An 18775-nucleotide genomic window follows, 5' to 3' on the forward strand; every position below is an offset into this window, starting at 1 on the left:
CTGTCTAAGAAGGCTTGGTGAGTTCCTGCAGTGGATCTTGGAGATGGTACACACTGCTGCCACTGTGTGTCAGTGGTGGAGGCAGTGAATGTTTGTAGATGGGGTGCCAATCATGCAGGCTGCTTTGTCCTGGATGGTGTTAAGCTTCTTGAGTGTTGTTGGAGCTGCACTCATCCAGGTAAGTGGACAGTATTCCAGCGCACTCCTGTCTTGTGCCTTGTAGATGGTGGACAGGCTTTGGGGAGTCAGGTGGTGAGCTACTCACTGCAGGATTCCTAGTCCCTGACCTGCTCGGCTAACCACAGTATTTATATGGCTAGTCCAGTTTAGTTTCTGGTCAATTGACACCAAGCCAAAGAATGAGACATTAGGACAGGTGACCAAAAGCTAAAAGGTCCAAGAGGTGGGTTCAGGAAATGTCCTAAAGGAAGAAAGAGGGATAGAGAAGGAATCCCAGAGCTTAGGCCCTAGATGGCTGAAGACACTACACCAATGGTAGGGTGAAAGAAGCGGGGAATGCATAAGGGCTAGAATTGTATGGCAGGCGGAAGATACATAGATGGGAAATACAAGAACACGGGAGGATTTGAACATATGACATTCCTCCAAATAAGTTTAATACACTTCAACAAAGTTTTACGCTATCCATCACGGAGCTGCTTTAAGTTTACCGATCAACTCAATGATGAAAGGTAGGTTTCACGAAGTACATGGCATTTCCGACAATGAAGGGTCTCCTGGAAACAACAGCCATTTCCCTCTGAAGCATTTCAATTTCGAAGAATTTTTTTTTTTTAGTCACAACAGATAAAGCTATCAAAAAGACTTGCATGTCAATAACTAGTTTAGCTTCAAATCGTTTTATAACCACATCTAATTTAATTTAGCAGCACGTTCACTCTTGTCAAGAATGAAAAACAGGGGAAACTGAAAATCAATCTGACAAACGGTCCACGATTTTCCTTTTACAGAAACTAATGAAGCAACTACACATTCCAGAATTTTGAGCTTTAACTTCTGTTATTTACAAAGCCTACACTGAAATTAATCTTTGATTCAGTATTTCCATTCATCAAGGTGGCAAGTGGGATGTTGCTCCACACAAATTATTAATTAGGCCCAAGATGGGGAAACATGAACCAGAATGATAGAAATTTAGACTATATGATAGAGAGTAATAAAACATTTGTATATTGTATCAAGTTGGCTAACCAGATGTCTCAAAGCAATAGGATGAGTTATGAAACAGTGCATCAGTGGAATAAACAATGACTCATAGCTCATGCTCTTTAATACGCATGTTTATACGACACATCAGGTAGATGAATAAAACAAATTGGATGTAAGTATTAATTTCAAATGAAGCTGACGTAGTTTAACCTTGCTACCTTGAAAGACTAAAAAATAATTCTGTAATAAAGTGTGAAATAATTAAAAGTTACACAGTCCATCAAGCTCCTTTCTGCCACAAATGGTGCATGATTTTTCCATATCCACAATTATCAAGTGGAACTTATCTCCAGTTCCCAAGTTCAGCGAAAATCCCGCACACATTATTCAGCTCGGGCCAGTAGAATTTTAGTAGCTAACTGTTATGGCAGACGGATGGTATATGCCAAACTGCCTAAATTCCAGAGGGAAACTTGAAGCAGCTGCCACAACTATTTGCAATTTGTACTTATTTCAAGATGCGGGCTTTGACTTCAGTAGAAAGCCCACCGAGTCTTATAGGCTTCTTACAAAATTAAATTAAACCCTTATTAATAGAAGTGTTTTTAAACACATACATAGATCTACAAATTGTGACTACGATAACTTCTAAATCCCCTAATTAATCTAACTCCCAATTACACCTCCATTAAGGCAACAGTAAAACACATGTATTTTAAAAGACCCAGACAAAGTAACATGATAACCTGGACAGCCAAATTCAAAGTGAGTTTTCTTAACTTCAGTTTCTTTAGACAGCAGCTTGAGGCTTAGATGTTGGAGGCTTTTCACACTCGTTAGATCTTAGAATTCCTTCTTTCCTACACACAATCTCATCTCCTTTATACAGATTTCCCCCTTGAATGCAAATTCCCATTGTTTAACTATCTCTTTGGATTTAACCTCTAATAATAACAAAACTATCATAGTATCAATTTTATCAGTAATCTTTGGGAAAAATAAACACTGTTTCTTAACTTCTCCTGGCTAGGTGAAACATTTCACCTCCTCTTATGAATTCAAGCTAGTCTGGTTTATATAAAAATGCAAATGTTCCCTTTATACCCCACATTCTAAAATTTCACCCATGTTTACCTGCTTAGCATTTCAAACCTAGCTATTCTTCTGATACATTAAAACCTTCAGACCAACTGTCTTTAATTCAGTTAAGTCCCATACATACAAACCCCACTGTTACTCTACTTTCCAAAACTTCCAATATCATGAAAATTATTATATCTTCCTGACACTAACTCATCCAGAGCCCTAACAATAAAATTCCTGCTTATGTGAAGAATGTTAACTCTTCCAAAAAGTGGCACTAAAAGTGGCAAAAGAACAAATTTATATTGCCTTTTTCTAACCAAGGAGAAAGGTAACTTAGTTGATTTGGAAGGGAAACAACAGGATGCTACAGAAGCAAGCCGTGACATTATTCACATTGCTACCAGCGCTATTGCTGAGCAGCTGTGCAAACTTGAGGTAATCAAACCTCACAGGCAACACAAAAAGCACTTGAGGATGCTCAAGAAGCTGAGAGAGTAAATTGTAAGAGCTCTGACACAACTCTTCCAGAGATCATTGAATAATGGGAGCTGGAGAAAGGCAAATGTTTCACCTATTATTAAAAAACTGACAGTGAGAGCAATCCAAGAAACTACAGCCCAGAGGACATTCATATTGAGTAAAGTTACTGAAAACAAGTTTATAGATTTGTTAAACAGGATTTCTCTTCAAATCAACACGGCTTTCTAAAAGAAAATCTTTGACAAATTTATTCGAGTTTTTTGAGGATATAAGTAGTAAGGTAGATAAAGGGGAACCAGTAGATGCAGTATACCTGGATTTCCAAAGGACATTTGACAAGGTGCCACACAAAAGGTTATTGGCAAGATAAGGGCTCATGGAGTTGGGGTTAATATAAAAGCAAAGATATAGGTTTGGTTAATGGATAGAAAACAAAGTGTGGGCATAAATGGGGCTTTGTCAAGTTAGTAGGGAGTGAATAGTGGATTGCTGCAAGGGTCAGTGCTGGGGCCTCAGCTATTGACAACTTATATTAATGACTTACATAAAGAGACAGAGTAATATATTTAAGATTGCTGGTGATTCTGAGCTAGGTGGAAAGGTAAACTTTGGGGAGGACACAGAGAGGCTGCAAAGAGATATACACAGGTTAGGACAACAAGATGTCAGATGAAGTATAACATGGTGGAAGGTGAAGTTCTTCATTTTGGTCATAAAGGTATAAAAGCAGAATAATTTTTTTTACAAGGTGAGAAACTTGTAAGTGTCGATGTTCTAAGAGACTTGGGTGTGCTTGTACAAAGAATGCAGAAAGTTAACATGCAGGTGCAGCAAGCAATTATGAAGGCAGACAACATGTTGGCCTTTATTACAAGGGGACTGGCATTCAAGAATAAAGAAGTCTTGCTACAGTTGCGCAGGGCTTTGGTAAGACCGCATCTGGGGTAGTGTGTGTAGTTTTGGCCTCCACATTTAAGAAAGGATATATATGCATTGAAAGTGGCACAGCAAAGGTTCACTAAATTGGTCCCTTGGAGAGAGGATTGTCCTATGATGAGATGCTGAGTAAATTGAGCCTAAACTCTCTAGGGTTTAAAACAATGACAGGCGACCTACATTGAAACCTACAAAATTCTGAAGGGGTTTGATGGAGTGGACGCTGAGAGATTGTTTCCACTGGTCGGGGAATCCAAAACATGGAGGGCACAGTTTCAGGATAAGAGGCCAATCATTTAGGACTCAGATGAGGAAAAATTACTTCACTCAAAAGGGTTGTGAATCTTTGGAATTCTCCACCCCAGAGGATTGTGGATGCACATCAGTGAATACATTTAATGTTAGGATAGACAGGTTTTCGGTCTCTTGGGAAATAAGGGATATGGGGATTGGGTGGGAAATTGGAGTTAAAGCCCAAGATCAGCCATGATGGTTTTGAATAACGGAGCAGGCTTGATGGGCCATGTGGTGTACTCCTGCTCCTATTCCATGCATTTGAACAGAAATAAAATCAGAAAAGATAGCCAAAAGGGGCTCATGAAAGGGAAATCTTGGCCAGTTTATTTTACTGGCTATCTTTGAGGATGTGACAAAGGATGCGAACACCAAGAAAGTGAACCAGCTTAACAATGGTTCTTATGCTCAGAGGCCACAAAATAAATTTTGAAAGGCTGTCCTCCCAGTAGGGAGCAAGCACAGATCAGATAAATCAACTTGCCAGATTTGTGATACTTCCAATTTGCCGATTATTAAATTAATTGGGAAGCCACAAGTTTGATTTAATGATCTCCATGGGAATGGTGCCATGTAGATTTTATCCTTGTGTGCTTGCAAAAGCAAACATCCACAGGTTCTATAACCATTCACCTACATTAAGCTGATTTAATTAAAGTCCAAATGCAGTCTTTGCATTTGATGAACAGGCAACGTTTCTGAAAACTATTCCATTTCTTCCCCCCACAAAGTAGAGAAAATAAATCTAAACAAATATGAAAAGTTTCAGTTGGCCAACTGAGCGATGAGCTCAGAAGAAAATCTATGCAATATTTTTTTTAAAACTGCAAATTTTAGAAAAGACCAAACATTTCAGACTTCAACAAGAGCTTAAGACAAACTTCCCTTTTTTTTGGGCAATCAGGCAGTTCAGATTGGTTTTCATAAAAAAAATTATGTCAGCAGCCAACCATCAGAAGAATATAAACAAATTATGAATAAAACTGCTTTCCATCTGGATAAAGTTTAAAAACTACCATCTTTTCTGCAACTCCATGCTTGAAATCTCTCCAATCAGCTTTCATCTATGCACAGCACCAAGCAGCTTTCACCAAAATTAGAAATGACTCACTTGATGAGTGTGACCACTGTCTCCTCATATCTCTGCAACCTCCCTGACACTACATGACCACAAGAGCATTCTCTGATGCCTTCCTCAGTTGACCAGTCCAGTAAGACTGAACTCACCCACTCCAACCCTTACTTATATGAATATATCGTTAACTTTTCCAACAATGGCTCATTTTCCCACAACTGCATTGTTTCTTTCAAGAGTTCCCAATGACCGAAAGTTGCCTCCCACCACACCTCCCAACAATCTGCTGACCCTTGGCAGCATCATTTGTAGACATGGAGTCAGATTATACATGTATGCAGATGATACCCAGCTTTACTTCTCTACCACCTCTGTCAACCCTTCCATTGTCTATGTATTTATTGAATCTTTGGATTATACAACACGACAGGAGGTAATTCAGCCCATTACATCTGTGCCAACTCTTTGCAAGAGCAATCAAATGAATCCTACTTTCTTGCCCTTTCCCAAGTCCTGTAGTTATTTGATATACTATTGTGGATGAGTCACAGTTTCCTCCAGCTAAACAATGGGAAGGCCAAAATAATTGTGCTCAGCTTCTCCCTTCCTGATATACTTTGTACCCTTGCTATAAATTCCACCCCTCCCTTCCACTGTCTCAGTTTGAAACTACATAATTCTATATGCCCGCAGGCTAAGCTCTGATCCAATATCCCTTCCATCCAAAGACCGTCTGCTTCCACCCATCTCCTGCCTCTGACCCCACCTCACCCATTTGTGGCTGAAACTCTCATTCACATCTTTGTGTCTGGCTGCCTTCTTGTTTTCTGCCTTCTATAGCCTTTTCCTCTTCCAAAATTCTGTTGCCTGTATCCCATCCCAGATCAGGTCTCCAATCCACCCATCACTGTGGACCTACATAGGGTCCAGGTCTCCCGGTGCATCAAATTCAAAATTCTCTTTCTTACGCTTACACAATTTCATGGCCTCACCCCAGAGTACCTCAAATCTCCTCCTCGCCCCAAAGGATTCTCCGCTCTAGTGGCTAATGCCTTTGGTGCATCATCATCTCCCTTCATTCTGAAACCGGCAGCCATGGCTTCAGTCACCTAAACTTCACCCCCTGGAAGTCCATCTCTGAACCAGTCCACCTCCATCCCTCATTTAAGACCCTCCTTAAAACTTCTCTCTTTGGTCACATTTCTATTTCCTTCTTTGGTTAAGCATTTGTAGTGCCTTTGAATTTATTCCATGTTAAAAGACACGATATAAATGTAAGTTATTGTTTTAAAAAAAAGGGTATTGCTACTATTTGGAACATCCAATCCACGGGAGTCAAACATTTGTAAGCTTTTCTTTGTGAAGTCTGCTTTGTGTCATTTATACTCTACTGGGAGGTAGAGTACCAAGTGTTGTAGTGATTAAGACAGCTTTACCATCTATTGCTCAAGGAAGAGATTCTGGAATGCCTGATGCATTTCTCAGTGATGTAGAAAGTGGCGGCTTAATATTACTGTGGGAGTGCCATTTACATCAAAGCAGGAAAGTAAATAGGAGCGCTAAGGTCATAAAATGCCATAGCAGCCACTCCAGCCCTCTCATTAATAATGTTTCTGCTCCCTTTCCTTGCAACATAACTGCAGACTTCATAACTGCAGAAAGTGGTAGAGTAACAGAATATTTAATGCTTTATGTACATGTTGCAGAAATGCATTTGCTCTGACCCAAAATAAAAGTGCCTCTCGAGGTTGGTAATTTTCACGCTCATAACCTAGACTGAAACAAAAAGAAATCTTTCTGCAAAATTTACAATCACGGCAACAGGACAAACTTTGCTGGTTCCAAACACCGGATGGGTCCACCAATGAATCCAATTTGGGGTTTTACAACTAAAAATGCCACAAAGGCAACATACTCAGGGTGAAAATTTGTGCTTTATTTAGATAGGAATTTAAAAATGACTGCCTTAACCAAAGCAGAAAATAATTCAGAGAAAATAAACACAACTCATTCGGGGGCTAGTTCAACATTTCAGCACAACAGGGTTTGAAACTAATGAAAAGCACATGTTTCTTTGCTCCACTTCAAAGCTGCAAATTCTCTCCTTAGAGATGCTGCACATGGACATTAATGACACAATGATATTATTTTGCAAATATGAAGTGGGACTTCAAAGTCAATACCAAGCACATTGCACAGCAAAGGTTACAGAAGTGGTAATGAAGCACAGTATGTAATACACAAGGTGAAAATTGATGAAAGCTAGAAAACAGAGTAGGTAGGCTATGAAATGAATATATGCCAGCACAAAAGAATATCAAATGAACCAAGGACAAAGGACATAAAAGAGATCTGAAACAAAATAGCCACTAGTTATGTTATTATTGTGATGCAGTATCTGGAATGTAATTTTAAAAAATCTTGTCCAGTGTCTTTTAATAATGCTCCCCTTAATGTTTCTATTTTTATTGCTTTCCTAGCTCCATAGTCAGCTGGTCTGAATCACAACACAGTGCCTCTTCTCCATGGCCATATGCTATTGATCCCATTTCATTACAGTAGGCACAAGGCAGGTGCCAAAGGTTAGGGGAGAATGATCTAGCCACTGATTTTTTTTTCTTCTGCTTAAGAAAGGGAAAGGCTGAACTATTGGGAGTAACCAATTTCAAATCGAGTTGGTAGTGAAATTCAGAGCCAGATCCTTTGCTGTCAAAAACATCACTTTTCTAATAGAGCTAGCAGGTTGGTCAACCCGAATCTACAAAGGGCTGACTGCTGACAAACTGAAAATATGCATGAATTACACTGTGGAAAGCTGTTGCTCACTACCCCTAGACTCTTTGGTCCAGGTCTTTTACGCTCACTGGTGGGTATACCAAAACTAAAGTTAATTCACAGCAATCACTATATTTTCAGTATGAAAGTATAATACACATTTCGCCCAAAAGATAAAAACTCGAGGCTTGAAACTTCTATTAAGTGAGAAAAAAAAGAACAGGAGAAAGCTCATAATTTCCATAATTAATGATCAAATGTACGGAAATGTACATGTTTGCATTTAGAATGCGAGCTAATTTGTTTGTTTGTAAATATTGACCCAATTCATTAAAGAAGAATTTAATCCACATGGAATTTGCCAGAGGGTCCTTTACATCCTATGGAGTCAAAGTTTAGACATAAGTAATTTCAAATTTGTTTTAAACTGAAACACCAAGCATAGCATTTTATTTGCATTTGTTCCATGAGCCAAAGAGTTAATTAGTTGACTTTGGAAGGTTTTGAGCAGCTTAGGCCCCAACCTACTATTTATCACACAATCTTCTCTCAAACTGAATTGCTTTGACCTCAGCCCCGCACAGCAAAAAGCAAAATGAAACAACTGGCTTCCTACCAAGCAATGGAGAGTCTTAACTTCAGCTTGAATGATAGTACTTTTAGATAGTCGTTCAGTATTAGGAAAAAATAGAATTGTGCAAAACCTGCAAAGCAGTCTGGTCTATAGAAAGATGAATAAATGGGAGGTGATGCAGAATTAACAAACAGTCAAAGGAAACTACTGGCAGTCTTTTTTTGGTCACCTGTGCAAAATGGGAAAAAGATACAAGATGAATTGCTGTTCCAAATCTGGCTGGCGTAACAGGTTAGTGTATTTCCCTTTGAACTCGGCAGCTGTCAGATTAATAGAGGAAAGTTTCTTTAGCTGTTAGCTTTAAGAATCCTACATAAAATTAACCAGTTTAAACCCAAGTCGAGGGCCAAAAACAGATGAGGAAGGCCATTCAGCCTATTTCAGTTAATTCAAATAAATAAAACTGCAGTCACACCAATTCATAAAGGACATGGCCCTGAGAAAGTATTTAATACCTTTAGGTTTCCACTCACACCACATGGATGATTGGTGTGGAAGGTGAAAAAATGCACAATGCTGTAGTGGGCAATATCATCTCAGAGAAAGGCTGACTGAACTACCTGACTCAGGTCCAAAATACTCAATTCCTCAGCACCAATCTCCACAACCTAAAATCTCTCTAAAGATTAATTACACACCTAAACACATTACTTAAATGCAATTTATGCTATATGCATAATTGTGGATGAACCACAAAAATTTAGGAATGAGTCATGCGTAAGTTGCACAATAATAGATGTTGGGGAATGGTCAGTTTTTATCCACTAATAGACAGTTAAACATGCATAGATAAAAACAAAAAAACTGCGGATGCTGGAAATCCAAAACAAACACAGAATTACCTGGAAAAACTCAGCAGGTCTGGCAGCATCGGCGGAGAAGAAAAGAGTTGACGTTTCGAGTCCGAAACGTCAACTCTTTTCTTCTCCGCCGATGCTGCCAGACTTGCTGAGTTAAACATGCATGTGTGTTTGTTTGCAGATCTAAGGTGCTTAAACTCTCCTGCATAATGAGTAAATTGGTTAATTAACTCTTTGGTGTACCTGTCAGATGTAAACTTATTGTCACTTCAAATTAACAGTTGATTTTTTTTTGTAACAGATTGCAATCTAAACAGGTACCTGATTTAGCCAAAGATTTGCAAGTATTAACTTTACTCATTATTGATGACTTCTGAGCTTAATTTGCAGCAAACCATCATTAAATGCCTTTAATATTTCAAAAACATGTTAAAAGGGAACTACAAAATCTGTTAATTTCAGCAACATTCACCTTGCAAAATTTTGGTCCAGAACTAAATTCACAATCATCAGTCCCAGGATTATCTTGGAGCACAATGGACAACGTTAATGAATTTTCTCTAATTAGATCCTACAAAATGGGCATTTACCAAATATTGTATTGCTTATTTTTAATATGGACAAATTGAATTGGGGCTGGTTGTGGGAGAATCTAGAACTAGGGGTCACTGTTTAAAAATAAGGGGTCACTCATTTAAGACAGAGATGAGGAGAAATGTTTTCTCTGAGGAGAGTGAGTCTTTGGAACTCTATTCCTCAAAAGGTGGTGAAAGCAGAGTCTTTGAATATTTTTAAGGCAGAGCTAGACAGATTCTTGATTAACCAAGGGGGTGAAAGGTTATCGGAGTAGGCAGGAATGTGGGGTTGAGGTTACAATCAAATCAGCCATGATCTTATGGAATGGTGGAGCAGGCTCAAGTGGCTGAGTGGCCCATTCCTGTTCCTAATTCACCTGTTTGTATAGTTAGCTCAGTTGGCTGGATGGCTAGCGTGTGGTTCAGAACAATGCCAACAGCGTGGGTTCAATTCCCATTCAGTCTGAGGTAGACTGGGGACCATGCCTCCTCATCCTCATACCCCTGAAAGTGGAAGCAATGGCAAATTACCACTGACAAAAACTGACAAGAAAACGGCTCGGGATGAAGCATCAGCAGACAATGAGCCAGGAACTGCCTTCATGCAGAGCACACATACCATACTATACCAAAAGGCTGATGTGATGCACCATACCATAAATTCAATAACAGTAAATATGTTATCTGGAAGTCCATTTTCTCACATAAACTGTGCTATTATTTAGAATATAATTACCCAACATCATCCTCTTGTATTGTCTTAGCGGCTGCTTGCGTTGACAGTTTAATCTGCAAATCCAGCCTCTGCAAGAAGTCTTTGGCAGACAGTTCCTCAGGGTGAATGGGTCTGTTGTCAGGACCTTCTGGACTCGGAGATGTAGAGCTTTCTTCTTCCGTATTCAGCTGCCTTTCTTCACTTAGAGCGTACGTCTCCCTGGATTCGTTCTCAGGAGATTCCAATGAGTTCAGTCCATTAAATAGTAACCCTTTCTCAGACATGACTGGAATAATAAGGGTTTTCCTTAGGAATATGCAATCACTTGTGAAGAGTTTATTTGTCCTTTTTATTTGCTCCATCTAGAATAAAAATGTTGACAAATGTTATTAACATCTTAACAACATCTGTTTTACATTTTCTACCTGTCCCACATTTTGAAGATCAGAGCCTAAATTACACGCTGGAGTGAATCGAACAGGCATTCCATGCGCATTAAATTGGTACAAAGACAAGGCAACATAATACAGTGTACAAAACAGAGGCCTTTCTCCTCTAGGGCCTAGACTCAAATCCAGAATGATGGGATGAAATATTCTTAATCATTTGGCTACAACATTTCTTGGTATCTGAGTTGGAGCAGTGTCCAGCTCCAAGAGGCGGATATCTATAGTACAAGAATAATTGGTGTGGGAAATGGAAGCCACAGTGCTGCAGCAGAGGGTGCTCTTAAGATGATGATTATACATCACGTTGCTGGGTCTGAAGCATATTGTTGGAGGAGTGGAACGTATCTGACTGTGCTATACCCGACCTACCAGGAAAATTACAAAGCTCAAATCAAAGTCTTCAATCCTCCAACGCCAACATCCTTTGGCTTAATGGTCATTTGATGATCAGCCCTTGCTGCACGTTTATCTTGAGATGTAAAAGAAATAAACTCAAGTTACTCTGTGTAACAGGGTATGTTTGTGATACCACAGGTCACAGACTTTCTAAACAGACAGAAAATGCAGACATTATAGCATAACCTCAAAGTTACGGACCCTTAGTGGTCCATAATTTTCAGTGGATATAACTATAACGTTTTATCAGCTCACTAGCTCTGCTCTAATATACTGTTTTCTATTTTAGTATTTTATGGAATATACTGTCACTGCACAGCTCCACATGAGTGAGCTTGGGTAGAAACCCATCTTTTTATTAAGTTCAGATTTACTGTAGCTAAAAGGCATGTTGCATTACAGAAATGTTCACAGGCACTTCAGAATTTCAATCATTTGAGAGCTCTGGCTACCCCATTAGCCCCAAGATGTTTATTCCTGCAATGGTAATCCCTTTGCCCTATCATCAAATGCAAAATCCTCCAAAGCTCCTTTCAGCAGAAACCTATGCATTCACTTGTCATCGAAGTACAAAACCAACAGCCAGTGGGGTGACTGTTCATCAATGTCAAGAACGTAGTTGTGAATACACAAGCTGAGGGAATTTATATCACTGCATTTTACCCAGATTCAAGTTCATGTCACAGTCACTCTAAAACAAATTACTATGAATAACTACCAATAATTTTTTGTAATATTCATAGTAATATGTTGAAGATATCGCAGTAACGTAAAATGAATGCTGATCACTTGTCAGCCAGAACTCATTTCCCCCTGTGCTAGGCAGCATCAGATACCAGTGATAAAGTTAACAGCCAATTGACATCCAAATAGTTTTTAAAATTTTAATTATTGAAGAACTGTTACGAAAGGTAATTACAATTACTTCAAATGTAGAATATCATTCAATTTACCAGCAGCATATTAATAATTGTTATTCCTTGGACAGAAGGATCATTACATATCCGCAACACTAAGTGCATTGGTTGATGTTCAAAATTTTACATCAAGAGCAATTTAAAAAATGATCAATGGTTAGGCAAGACTATCACAAATCTGTACAGTTATATAGCCATAATCCAATTGATTGGCATAACAAACTTGAGGCACTGAATGGCCTATTCCTGTTCTACACTGTACAAGAACAGCAAATAGTTGACAATTGGATTGCAATTGCATCTCTGGGTGCAGGAGAGAGTTTTGAAATGCTGCGCTCAACCATTATCTTAGGATCTGGATCATCCAAACGTCACCATGAGATTACTGCTTGATATTCTTCTGTGGAGTATATTCCAGGAGAAGGTAGTTGATCTGATATCAAATGACACCATTAAAAGTTACTTGATCAATTGCTTTTAGAGAGGCATTTTGAAGATTGTATATAACTACTTGATTTTTTCCTCTTCCAAGGAGGAATTATTTCATTCAGGGATCAACAGATGGTAGCTGAGAGGGAAGAGGAACCGGTCCATGATAGAACAATTATACATGGACTCTTAAAGAAGCTAGCTTGAAGATATTCAGAGTTTTTGTCCTTGTTCCTATTTAATTCACCATTAGATCAGTCTCAGATTCCTGAAGAGGCCGTGTCACAGGAAGATGTTCCAAAATATTCAGAGTTTTTGTCCTTGTTCCTATTTAATTCACCATTAGATCAGTCTCAGATTCCTGAAGAGGCCGTGTCACAGGAAGATGTTCCAAAATATTCAGAGTTTTTGTCCTTGTTCCTATTTAATTCGCCATTAGATCAGTCTCAGATTCCTGAAGAGGCCGTGTCACAGGAAGATGTTCCAAAATATTCAGAGTTTTTGTCCTTGTTCCTATTTAATTCGCCATTAGATCAGTCTCAGATTCCTGAAGAGGCCGTGTCACAGGAAGATGTTCCAAAATATTCAGAGTTTTTGTCCTTGTTCCTATTTAATTCGCCATTAGATCAGTCTCAGATTCCTGAAGAGGCCGTGTCACAGGAAGATGTTCCAAAATATTCAGAGTTTTTGTCCTTGTTCCTATTTAATTCGCCATTAGATCAGTCTCAGATTCCTGAAGAGGCCGTGTCACAGGAAGATGTTCCAAAATATTCAGAGTTTTTGTCCTTGTTCCTATTTAATTCGCCATTAGATCAGTCTCAGATTCCTGAAGAGGCCGTGTCACAGGAAGATGTTCCAAAATATTCAGAGTTTTTGTCCTTGTTCCTATTTAATTCGCCATTAGATCAGTCTCAGATTCCTGAAGAGGCCGTGTCACAGGAAGATGTTCCAAAATATTCAGAGTTTTTGTCCTTGTTCCTATTTAATTCGCCATTAGATCAGTCTCAGATTCCTGAAGAGGCCGTGTCACAGGAAGATGTTCCAAAATATTCAGAGTTTTTGTCCTTGTTCCTATTTAATTCGCCATTAGATCAGTCTCAGATTCCTGAAGAGGCCGTGTCACAGGAAGATGTTCCAAAATATTCAGAGTTTTTGTCCTTGTTCCTATTTAATTCGCCATTAGATCAGTCTCAGATTCCTGAAGAGGCCGTGTCACAGGAAGATGTTCCAAAATATTCAGAGTTTTTGTCCTTGTTCCTATTTAATTCGCCATTAGATCAGTCTCAGATTCCTGAAGAGGCCGTGTCACAGGAAGATGTTCCAAAATATTCAGAGTTTTTGTCCTTGTTCCTATTTAATTCGCCATTAGATCAGTCTCAGATTCCTGAAGAGGCCGTGTCACAGGAAGATGTTCCAAAATATTCAGAGTTTTTGTCCTTGTTCCTATTTAATTCGCCATTAGATCAGTCTCAGATTCCTGAAGAGGCCGTGTCACAGGAAGATGTTCCAAAATATTCAGAGTTTTTGTCCTTGTTCCTATTTAATTCGCCATTAGATCAGTCTCAGATTCCTGAAGAGGCCGTGTCACAGGAAGATGTTCCAAAATATTCAGAGTTTTTGTCCTTGTTCCTATTTAATTCACCATTAGATCAGTCTCAGATTCCTGAAGAGGCCGTGTCACAGGAAGATGTTCCAAAATATTCAGAGTTTTTGTCCTTGTTCCTATTTAATTCACCATTAGATCAGTCTCAGATTCCTGAAGAGGCCGTGTCACAGGAAGATGTTCCAAAATATTCAGAGTTTTTGTCCTTGTTCCTATTTAATTCACCATTAGATCAGTCTCAGATTCCTGAAGAGGCCGTGTCACAGGAAGATGTTCCAAAATATTCAGAGTTTTTGTCCTTGTTCCTATTTAATTCACCATTAGATCAGTCTCAGATTCCTGAAGAGGCCGTGTCACAGGAAGATGTTCCAAAATATTCAGAGTTTTTGTCCTTGTTCCTATTTAATTCACCATTAGATCAGTCTCAGATTCCTGAAGAGGCCGTGTCACAGGAAGATGTTCCAAAATATTCAGAGTTTTTGTCCTTGTTCCTATTTAATTCACCATTAGATCAGTCTCAGATTCCTGAAGAGGCCGTGTCACAGGAAGATGTTCCAAAATATTCAGAGTTTTTGTCCTTGTTCCTATTTAATTCACCATTAGATCAGTCTCAGATTCCTGAAGAGGCCGTGTCACAGGAAGATGTTCCAAAATATTCAGAGTTTTTGTCCTTGTTCCTATTTAATTCACCATTAGATCAGTCTCAGATTCCTGAAGAGGCCGTGTCACAGGAAGATGTTCCAAAATATTCAGAGTTTTTGTCCTTGTTCCTATTTAATTCACCATTAGATCAGTCTCAGATTCCTGAAGAGGCCGTGTCACAGGAAGATGTTCCAAAATATTCAGAGTTTTTGTCCTTGTTCCTATTTAATTCACCATTAGATCAGTCTCAGATTCCTGAAGAGGCCGTGTCACAGGAAGATGTTCCAAAATATTCAGAGTTTTTGTCCTTGTTCCTATTTAATTCACCATTAGATCAGTCTCAGATTCCTGAAGAGGCCGTGTCACAGGAAGATGTTCCAAAATATTCAGAGTTTTTGTCCTTGTTCCTATTTAATTCACCATTAGATCAGTCTCAGATTCCTGAAGAGGCCGTGTCACAGGAAGATGTTCCAAAATATTCAGAGTTTTTGTCCTTGTTCCTATTTAATTCACCATTAGATCAGTCTCAGATTCCTGAAGAGGCCGTGTCACAGGAAGATGTTCCAAAATATTCAGAGTTTTTGTCCTTGTTCCTATTTAATTCACCATTAGATCAGTCTCAGATTCCTGAAGAGGCCGTGTCACAGGAAGATGTTCCAAAATATTCAGAGTTTTTGTCCTTGTTCCTATTTAATTCACCATTAGATCAGTCTCAGATTCCTGAAGAGGCCGTGTCACAGGAAGATGTTCCAAAATATTCAGAGTTTTTGTCCTTGTTCCTATTTAATTCACCATTAGATCAGTCTCAGATTCCTGAAGAGGCCGTGTCACAGGAAGATGTTCCAAAATATTCAGAGTTTTTGTCCTTGTTCCTATTTAATTCACCATTAGATCAGTCTCAGATTCCTGAAGAGGCCGTGTCACAGGAAGATGTTCCAAAATATTCAGAGTTTTTGTCCTTGTTCCTATTTAATTCACCATTAGATCAGTCTCAGATTCCTGAAGAGGCCGTGTCACAGGAAGATGTTCCAAAATATTCAGAGTTTTTGTCCTTGTTCCTATTTAATTCACCATTAGATCAGTCTCAGATTCCTGAAGAGGCCGTGTCACAGGAAGATGTTCCAAAATATTCAGAGTTTTTGTCCTTGTTCCTATTTAATTCACCATTAGATCAGTCTCAGATTCCTGAAGAGGCCGTGTCACAGGAAGATGTTCCAAAATATTCAGAGTTTTTGTCCTTGTTCCTATTTAATTCACCATTAGATCAGTCTCAGATTCCTGAAGAGGCCGTGTCACAGGAAGATGTTCCAAAATATTCAGAGTTTTTGTCCTTGTTCCTATTTAATTCACCATTAGATCAGTCTCAGATTCCTGAAGAGGCCGTGTCACAGGAAGATGTTCCAAAATATTCAGAGTTTTTGTCCTTGTTCCTATTTAATTCACCATTAGATCAGTCTCAGATTCCTGAAGAGGCCGTGTCACAGGAAGATGTTCCAAAATATTCAGAGTTTTTGTCCTTGTTCCTATTTAATTCACCATTAGATCAGTCTCAGATTCCTGAAGAGGCCGTGTCACAGGAAGATGTTCCAAAATATTCAGAGTTTTTGTCCTTGTTCCTATTTAATTCACCATTAGATCAGTCTCAGATTCCTGAAGAGGCCGTGTCACAGGAAGATGTTCCAAAATATTCAGAGTTTTTGTCCTTGTTCCTATTTAATTCACCATTAGATCAGTCTCAGATTCCTGAAGAGGCCGTGTCACAGGAAGATGTTCCAAAATATTCAGAGTTTTTGTCCTTGTTCCTATTTAATTCACCATTAGATCAGTCTCAGATTCCTGAAGAGGCCGTGTCACAGGAAGATGTTCCAAAATATTCAGAGTTTTTGTCCTTGTTCCTATTTAATTCACCATTAGATCAGTCTCAGATTCCTGAAGAGGCCGTGTCACAGGAAGATGTTCCAAAATATTCAGAGTTTTTGTCCTTGTTCCTATTTAATTCACCATTAGATCAGTCTCAGATTCCTGAAGAGGCCGTGTCACAGGAAGATGTTCCAAAATATTCAGAGTTTTTGTCCTTGTTCCTATTTAATTCACCATTAGATCAGTCTCAGATTCCTGAAGAGGCCGTGTCACAGGAAGATGTTCCAAAATATTCAGAGTTTTTGTCCTTGTTCCTATTTAATTCACCATTAGATCAGTCTCAGATTCCTGAAGAGGCCGTGTCACAGGAAGATGTTCCAAAATATTCAGAGTTTTTGTCCTTGTTCCTATTTAATTCACCATTAGATCAGTCTCAGATTCCTGAAGAGGCCGTGTCACAGGAAGATGTTCCAAAATATTCAGAGTTTTTGTCCTTGTTCCTATTTAATTCACCATTAGATCAGTCTCAGATTCCTGAAGAGGCCGTGTCACAGGAAGATGTTCCAAAATATTCAGAGTTTTTGTCCTTGTTCCTATTTAATTCACCATTAGATCAGTCTCAGATTCCTGAAGAGGCCGTGTCACAGGAAGATGTTCCAAAATATTCAGAGTTTTTGTCCTTGTTCCTATTTAATTCACCATTAGATCAGTCTCAGATTCCTGAAGAGGCCGTGTCACAGGAAGATGTTCCAAAATATTCAGAGTTTTTGTCCTTGTTCCTATTTAATTCACCATTAGATCAGTCTCAGATTCCTGAAGAGGCCGTGTCACAGGAAGATGTTCCAAAATATTCAGAGTTTTTGTCCTTGTTCCTATTTAATTCACCATTAGATCAGTCTCAGATTCCTGAAGAGGCCGTGTCACAGGAAGATGTTCCAAAATATTCAGAGTTTTTGTCCTTGTTCCTATTTAATTCACCATTAGATCAGTCTCAGATTCCTGAAGAGGCCGTGTCACAGGAAGATGTTCCAAAATATTCAGAGTTTTTGTCCTTGTTCCTATTTAATTCACCATTAGATCAGTCTCAGATTCCTGAAGAGGCCGTGTCACAGGAAGATGTTCCAAAATATTCAGAGTTTTTGTCCTTGTTCCTATTTAATTCACCATTAGATCAGTCTCAGATTCCTGAAGAGGCCGTGTCACAGGAAGATGTTCCAAAATATTCAGAGTTTTTGTCCTTGTTCCTATTTAATTCACCATTAGATCAGTCTCAGATTCCTGAAGAGGCCGTGTCACAGGAAGATGTTCCAAAATATTCAGAGTTTTTGTCCTTGTTCCTATTTAATTCACCATTAGATCAGTCTCAGATTCCTGAAGAGGCCGTGTCACAGGAAGATGTTCCAAAATATTCAGAGTTTTTGTCCTTGTTCCTATTTAATTCACCATTAGATCAGTCTCAGATTCCTGAAGAGGCCGTGTCACAGGAAGATGTTCCAAAATATTCAGAGTTTTTGTCCTTGTTCCTATTTAATTCACCATTAGATCAGTCTCAGATTCCTGAAGAGGCCGTGTCACAGGAAGATGTTCCAAAATATTCAGAGTTTTTGTCCTTGTTCCTATTTAATTCACCATTAGATCAGTCTCAGATTCCTGAAGAGGCCGTGTCACAGGAAGATGTTCCAAAATATTCAGAGTTTTTGTCCTTGTTCCTATTTAATTCACCATTAGATCAGTCTCAGATTCCTGAAGAGGCCGTGTCACAGGAAGATGTTCCAAAATATTCAGAGTTTTTGTCCTTGTTCCTATTTAATTCACCATTAGATCAGTCTCAGATTCCTGAAGAGGCCGTGTCACAGGAAGATGTTCCAAAATATTCAGAGTTTTTGTCCTTGTTCCTATTTAATTCACCATTAGATCAGTCTCAGATTCCTGAAGAGGC

General features: G+C 38.9%; 1 protein-coding gene across 3 annotated transcripts in view; it reads right to left on the reverse strand.

Annotated features, from left to right (window-relative positions):
• lysmd2 (LysM, putative peptidoglycan-binding, domain containing 2) overlaps positions 1-18775 on the reverse strand; it is a 98334-nt gene that overhangs the window by 23819 nt on the left and 55740 nt on the right. For all 3 annotated transcript variants that reach the window (XR_005941424.1, XR_005941423.1, XM_041174818.1), the window contains exon 2: positions 10562-10902. Coding sequence is in view for 1 of the 3 variants with exons in the window: in XM_041174818.1 (XP_041030752.1) it covers positions 10562-10902 (341 nt within the window). In the remaining 2 variants the exon portion in view is untranslated. The remainder of the gene's footprint in view (positions 1-10561; positions 10903-18775) is intronic.

The sequence above is a fragment of the Carcharodon carcharias genome, chromosome 26 (genome assembly GCF_017639515.1).
Source record: "Carcharodon carcharias isolate sCarCar2 chromosome 26, sCarCar2.pri, whole genome shotgun sequence".
In the NCBI taxonomy this organism is placed as follows: Eukaryota; Metazoa; Chordata; class Chondrichthyes; order Lamniformes; family Lamnidae; genus Carcharodon; species Carcharodon carcharias.